The following is an 8,120-nucleotide window of genomic DNA, read 5'->3' as shown; positions in this document are numbered from 1 at the left end:
TATATGTGGACTTACCTATCCTCCGGTCCGGCCTCTGCTGTACGACAGTTGCCGAGATGGCGGTAGCTGTTAGTAGAAGCGTAAGGAGCGAGAACATGATGCCGTTGATTGCTCTCCCGCCGACGGCCACTATATATACCCCGCTATCTCGCTTGACCTTTGGCTCTTCATCCAGTTTTTTCTTAATTGATAATCTCTAATCTTCCAACTATCTTTGTGGAACTTTCCGACAGGTCGAATTCGCAGTGCTTCGCCACCCCTAGGCTTTGCTCGGGTAAGTTGCATCGGTTAAGGTTAATTAAAGTCTCTAAGTTGAGGGAAGGACATTGCTAAAGTGGATGGATTTTTGCAATATGATTAAAAAATTATTAGTAGGATTCCTTTCATTTTGGGTCCTCATAATAATTGTATTTAAGCATATAATAATTTATTAAAATTATTTGACGATGATCATATCACAGCCATGGATTTTTTTCTTTACAAATACAAGGAGATTATGTTGCTTCTCCTAAATCATTTTTTTTTATAATTTATTCATTGTTATTTCCAATACAATGATAGTGATAATATGACGTAATACAAACATGTGGAGAATCCACCCATTAATAGAGCTCCAACTTAATAACTTAATTAAGTTCTGTGGCTCTTTTTCATCGACCGATAAACCTTGCACAGTGCTCTAGGGGATAACTCTAAAATGTCTGGTATTGCGTAACATATCTAAATGTTAAACGGGTTGAGATTTTTACATCATGTATTTATTAATGGAACATATTCTTACTTTCACTGAAATATATATGGAATATTTAGTAAGGGAAAGTACTGCAATGGTGCCAAAATATCGATTCGAATTTTAGACCTAATTACATGTTTTGAGGTACCCCTAGACCTAATAACCAACTTTCGGAAAATGGTCGGCGAGTATGTTTGTTAAAAGCCTAGCTCGAAAACAATATGTCGTAAGAAATTTAAATTACACATAAATGCAGGTATATCCCTGGGATGTTACGATTAAATCGATACATTTTTATCGATTTTTCACATTTTTTTCGATTTTCTCCAAAATACCTTAAACTATTTTGATTAAACTTGGCATTTAAATTTAGAATTAAATTGTCTTCTCAATGCCAGAATTAATAAACAATGCATAAATACAAATTATTAACAAATATTATGAATAACTAAAGAAGAAAATCCAATTCGAACTTGGAAAACCGATACCACCCGATCTTTCCCAATTATGGCTCTGTTATCTTTTGTTAAACTGTTGTATTATTTTCAGGATGAAAATATATATTCGTTATGACCACTTTAAAAATCCTTAAAATACTATTTTTTATATAAATAGTATTTATATAAATAGAAAGTATATAAACAGAATATATAATACATAGTAATTATATAAACAGAAAAATAAATTTTTTATTTATATTCCTTTTGAAAATCATCATTTCAGTTTTATTTTAGGTAAACCTTATATCTTTATACTTTATAATTAATCTTTATTTTTCTATTAATTAATCTTTGTTTACGTTTTTTAAATCTTTTTTTTAATACTAAATCTTATATACTACTTATATTAACCATGTAAGGTCTACCAGGCCAGACCTTACATGGTTAATATAAGTTACATTTTTTTTAACAACTTTTTTAAGTTGTATAGACACCCCTAACACTATATACAACGTTATAAATAAAAAATATTAGATATAATAAATAGATAAGAATAATAATGCTTAATAAGAGAGAAAAGTAAGGTTAGTAACGAAAATAACAACATTCGTAAACCTAACATTGCCCTAACAAACAATTGCTCTGTAATGGGAAAAACAAGTTAATTTGATAAAAGGACGAAGAGAGAAAAAAAATAGAAGTAATGTCATTAATAGAATTGATAAATATAGAATAGAATAGAACAAGGATATACTTATAATAATAAGTAAAATAGAGGTAGTGTGAATAATGAATTAATAAATATATAATTTATAACAGAATGTCCTGAAGCAGCCTGGGCTTCAGTCTTCGGGTTGTGGTTAAGTTTCCCAAGTTATAAGTTTCTCCTCCTTTAATTGTCGGTAAATGGCAGTGAAACTTCATGAATCGTTTTTTTCATGTAATTCTATATTGATACCATTTTTAATTTCCAATTTGAAATCTTTAATAAGTTTCTAAAAAAAAAACAGAAAAAAATATATAATATTTTTTATTTAATTCAATAAAAGTTTATAAAACGAGGGTTTTTAAATGAATCAGCAATGATTATTGCCAGTTTACTATATTTCCTTTTTCCCCTACAACGTACAATATATGAAAAAATGTATTTCATGAAGTTATAACTTTGATTGAAAAATGGGTGATAATTTTTTTATAATAAAATGTAGTTAATGTGGTGTGCGCCTATAAAAAAGTTAAATAAAGATAATTACAGTACTTCTTCTATAATGTAAATAAATATATATATTTTTTATTCATTCATTGACATTTACAACTGTACATAATAATACATCTAGTAAAGTTAATGTAAGATCATAATGGTATGATAAAGGCATGTAGAGAAACAAGCCATTGGTAGTTAAAACATTTTTACATTATATAAAAAAAAAATATGACTATTTTTATTAATAGGATTATAAATAATTGTGATTCACTAGTCATAAGTATGCTGTGTATAAGGCAACTCAATGAAGTTGGACAGCACATTTTTTCTCTAATAAAGTTTTTTTCTCTCTAGATGGTCTCGATGCCATCTTCTTTTCAGGCGCCTCGGAGGATTGTCAGGAATAGAAGAGGAAGCAAGGTTAGAAACTAGTGGGTTTGAGTAATTAGGGAGTTTATAATGGAAGGATTGATATCTGGTAAATAAAATAAAATAATATTTAAAACAGAAAGGCAATTCAGCATTTTAAAAATACTCTTCTCTAAAAAAAAAACGTAATTTCTATTGGATTGTGAGAAAACGAAAACTTTTAATGGGTAAACTTTTGACTTCTTAATATAAGAAGTACGATAAAAAAAGAAAGAGAATCCATTCGTTGTATTTGGGTTTTAAGTATAAACCTAATAATGATCAAATTATACCTAAATAAATAATATATATAATTAAACACACACATAGATAATTTTAATCCTAATATAATGAATCGAAGTCATTAAGTTGAGTTAGGAAATACTACAGGCAGATATGGTCATTTGAAGTGAATCAAAACCAGTACATTTAATACCCACCAAATATTTCTTTTTTATGAAAGGAATATGGTCCGGGTGCGGTCAAGAAAAACTCAAATAGTAGATACTATTTTAATGATCCAACGTTTCGCCCCACGTTGCAGGGCTTCTTCAGGGCTATTTTGACGGCAGTCAAAACTAAAACTCATTTTAACGAACTCAAAATTCCCTGAATTTCAACTAAAACTCAAAATAGCCCTGAAGAAGCCCTGCAACGTGGGGCGAAACGTTGGATCATTAAAATAGTATATTTCTACTATTTGAGTTTTTCTTGACCGCACCCGGACCATATTCCTTTCATCTTTACACACGGTCAATCAATAATCTTCCAAATTTCTTTTTTAGTTTTCTTTATGATTGATAAACTTATTAATTCTTCTGGTAAATGATTGAACATCGTGTATATGGTATTTACCATTATATAATGGTACTATATAATTAGATTCATCATTAGAAAAAACGTGGCCTAAAAGAGAAATCTACTCGTTTTATCAAAAATGTTTTAAAGATTTTTTAATACTAAAAAAACAGTGATTAAATCTTATTTATTATTTTAAGGGGTTAGTGGATGAAGGAGTTATGTTTTTTTATCACGTACCGGCCACTAAGGACCACGTGAATATCAATGGTTAGGCTTCTTTGGGAGTTTGGATTTTCTTTCCTCCCATCGCAGTTTTATGATTCTGGACTGCCTTTCTTTTCTTTCTTCGGACCACTTCGTATCCCTTTTTTTCCTCTTCCAATATTGGTAAGATTTTTTAATTATTTCCTATACGTATCCCTATCTAGACAGTCGGTATCTGAAATTTTATGTCTCTTTAATTTGCCTCGTGTATCCTCCCATGTTTTTGTAGCTAACATTTTATTAAAGATCTTCTTGTTCAATCTTTCCTCTTTCATCCTCTTCATGTGCCCATAGAACATCAGCATTCTCATCTCGGTTTCCAGGTATTTGATTTTTCTGTAGATCTCTTCGTTAGATCTTAGCCCTCGTAACCTTCTTGTGTTTTCCTGGTCACATAGCTTTTTCTTAAGACCCTCCCCTCTATTTTTAGCAGCTTTTCTAAGTTGGGTAAGCATGTGGTGAGGTGAAACTATGTTACAAATAGTAAATTTTAGCTCATTATTAGCTACAATTTTTTTTTGTTTGAGCTTGTTATGTTCCGAAGTTTACATAGCCCCTTTTACATTTTGCTATATCAGATATTAATTCGATTTTGAGGTTAGAATATCTAAGCTAGATAGCTTTTGACCGGTTCATTCTCCGTAAGTGCTCTGAAATAAAACGTCATATAAAGAATCAAACCAAAATTGAACAATTTTTAATGTTTTTTTTTTTTTTTTTTTTTTAATAATTCATTTATTGATATTTACAACTGTATACACATATATACAACAAGTAAATTTGCTGTAGGTGACATATTGACATGATAAAAACATGTGGAGAATCTACCCACTGATAGAAGTCCAATAACATTTCTAGAGGAGAAGATCTCGAGGCCATCTTCTTTTCAGACGCCTAGGAGGATTATTAGGTAATGAAGGAGAAGCCAGGTTAGAAACAAGTGGATTTTTAATGTTAAAAAAAAATAATATGTACATTTAATTATCCATTAATTTACTCTCATTATTGAAGAGATGAATTAATTGAATGGGTTCGTGGATGAATGTTTTATGTTACAAATAGTAAATTTTAAGAAAACAGAGTTTAATTTTTTTTTTTTAGATTTTGTTTTGTTTCGAAGTTTACATAGCCTTTTATACATCTAAGTATCTCAGTTAATCGGATTTCGAAGTTAGAGTACCTCAGATAGAATTTCACACTAAAGATTCAGAAAATGTTACATAGCCCCTTTATCCACTCACCCCATCATTTATGAAGACGTTACCCAATTTCACATAATCTTGTCAAACATTGCCTAATAGAGGAATTTACTCGTATGTCGAATGTTTTATTATTTTTTTTATTACCAAAAATAACAGCTATTATATTTGATTTATTATTTCCGAAGACGTTATCCTATTTCACTTAGTCCTGTCAAACATTACCTAGAAGAGGAATTTACTCTTATTCCAAATATTTGAATGATTTATTATTATAAAAAAAAGTGTTATCAGCGGTGCTGTTTCAATTAGGCTAAATGACAGAATTATTAAAATTGAATACATAGATGGCTTACAATCAAACAATACATAGTGAGCCTAAGTTGCCATTTAAACCGATGAAATAAATAATATTAGAGAATATAAATAAATAATATAAAAAATAAATAAATTTTCCGTAGTGAATAATCATTTTACGAGTCATCGACCTCGAAAATACTAATGAGCTCAGCTTAAGATAATCTTCGATAATCGGAAGGCCTTATTTAGAAAATATATTTAAACAGTTACGTATTCGCTAATCTCTTCTTATATCGAATAAGGTATTACCAACATCTGTCTTTATGTGTTATCGTCAAAATCATAGTGAATGCCATTACTACGGGCGTGCATACCGACACAGCACCTTGTCATGCTCGTAAGATTGAGGGTAAAGAATTAATTTCATAATGGATATTGTTTTTATTCCATATAAGTATTTTATTATGTATTATTTGGAACCATACCAACATCCACAAGCATCCTAGATGATTCTTGTTTATTTGAACACAATGGCACAGTAAGGTAAAGATGAAAAAGACACTTACGTTCATCAGACGAGAAAATTAAATTGTGACATTTTTTAAAAAAACATTATATATCTTATTCTGATTACATCAGATTATTTCATATTACATTATATCCAATATTTTTTGAAATATGAGTAAACATCCCCTTAAATATTTGTTTATACCATATCAGACTGGTGGGCCTTACATCCTTGATATAACCGTTACATTATATATTTTTTTAATAGTTGATTATGGGGGGGGGTGTAGTCTTGTACAAAAGACACCCCTAACTATATTCAATGTTATAATTAAAAAAATAAAATAAAATAAATAAATAAGAATAATGCTTCTTAATAAAAGAGAAAAGTGTGACATTAATAACAGAATGTATAATGTATAATGTTATTACATTAATAACAGAAAGTAAAGATATTTGTAGAAAACAAACAATCATTCTATAATGGTAAAAAGAAACAAGTTAATTTGAAAAAGAGAAAAGAGAAACGAAAAAAAAGAAAAATATTAAATGAAATTGAAAAAGAGAAAAGAGAAACGAAAAAAAAGAAAAATATTAAATGAAATTGAAAAAGAGAAAAGAGAAGAAAAAAATAAATAATAATAATAAGTAAAATAGAGGTAGTGTGAATAATGAATTAATAAATATATAATTTATAACAGAATGTCCTGAAGCAGCCTGGGTTTCAGTCTTCGGGTTTAGGTTGAGCTTCCCAGGTTGTAGGTCACTGCTCCTTTAACTGTCGGCAACTGGGAGTGGAACTTCATGAACCGTTTTTTGATGTAATTCTCTATTGTCTCCATTTGTAATTCGCTATGCAATTGGTTATTTCTTATGAACCAAGGAACATTAACTGCGATTCTTAGGACTTTATTTTGGATAGATTGTAATTTTTTCCTTATCGTAAAGGATGCCGCTCTCCAGACTTCACAGCCGTACATCAGCCGTGGCCTGAAAATTGTTTTAAATATAAGAAAAGTTGTTTCTGGTTTTAGTTTGTAATTTCTGTTTAGGATAAGATATAGCATTGCTAACCTTGCGTAGGTTTTGAGTTAGTTTGATGTTAATATCGTGATTATCCCCTTAAATAAATTTATATATTCAATGCTTGACCTAATATACAGATATGGTAAGGGCATATACTTTTTAAGTTACAAATTTTCAGTCTTATTATATTATTTGAAGCATTTAAGTTAAACTACATTAAATAAGATTAAATTTAATTTAAGACATATAAAAGACTATAAACAGTTTTCACCAAATTTTCAGATTATATTCCTCACTGTGCATCGTTGGAAAAAAATATCTGCCAAACACCAAATTTGTGAATTATATGAAAATTCGTATTTAAGGATTTCAAACGTTGTTAAAAAAAAACATGATTTGATTTTCCCAAACAAATTTTTTTTTGGACTGTGTTACTAGAAGCGACTTATGGTAATTGTAAATTTTTATGGACTTAAACTACTTAATAATAACCATTAAATACAAGCAGAACAAAGGAATTATAACATTTCTTTTCTTGGCATATTGGGAAGAATCCTCAAACGTGTGTCTAATATTTTTCGACCTAGTACCTCCAATAATAATTTAAATACATTAAAAAAAAAATAATAAACTGAAGAAAAATCTACTGAATTTTATTCCCATATAATAACAAATAAAGAAAAACAGCGTATCGTACATACAGTCGGTGTTTTATCTTGAAAGACTGCTTATATAATTGTTAATGTGTGTAGTAAAATTGTTTATCCCCGATAAACTATTTTGACCAGAACAGCAAATATTTGACCAAGGACGATTGATAATTCTTTATAATAATATAATCCTTCTATAATCCCTCGTGATTGTATCTTTTATCGCTTTAAACTTGTTTTAATTATGAACGTTTATTTTTATTGACGGGAAAAAAATAACATCTGTAATTTTCAGTGCTCCGATAAATATAACTAATTTGAACGATCTAGTCATAATTTAATATTAGTCAAAATTATTGAGGGAAAAATTTTCAGGACAATTTTAATTGTCCACAGTGTTTCAAATAAAAATGTATAGAGTTGTTTGTTTTTGTAACAATTCCATTCTACATATGTATACACGTTTATACGAATAAAATTTAAAAACAAATTATTTAATAGTTTTATTTTAAATTAATGTAAAAATCCTGGGAATCTTTTTCTCAACTATTTTAATTTATATATAATAGTTAAAAATGAATTCTACTA

General features: G+C 28.9%; 1 protein-coding gene across 1 annotated transcript in view; it reads right to left on the bottom strand.

Moving 5' to 3' along the window:
- LOC106678739 (hexamerin) overlaps positions 1-160 on the bottom strand; it is a 9,820-nt gene extending 9,660 nt beyond the window's left edge. Inside the window, exon 1 of the mRNA XM_014417467.2 lies at positions 16-160. Coding sequence (XP_014272953.1) covers positions 16-97 — 82 coding nt within the window. The 5' untranslated portion in view covers positions 98-160. The remainder of the gene's footprint in view (positions 1-15) is intronic.
- Positions 161-8,120: the final 7,960 nt, after the last annotated feature.

This window comes from Halyomorpha halys, unplaced genomic scaffold (genome assembly GCF_000696795.3).
Source record: "Halyomorpha halys isolate HHAL.00 unplaced genomic scaffold, Hhal_1.1 Scaffold157.1, whole genome shotgun sequence".
NCBI classification, from domain to species: domain Eukaryota; kingdom Metazoa; phylum Arthropoda; class Insecta; order Hemiptera; family Pentatomidae; genus Halyomorpha; species Halyomorpha halys.
The sequence above is the reverse complement of the archived record's forward strand: the minus strand, read 5'-3'. Positions and strand labels throughout refer to the sequence as shown.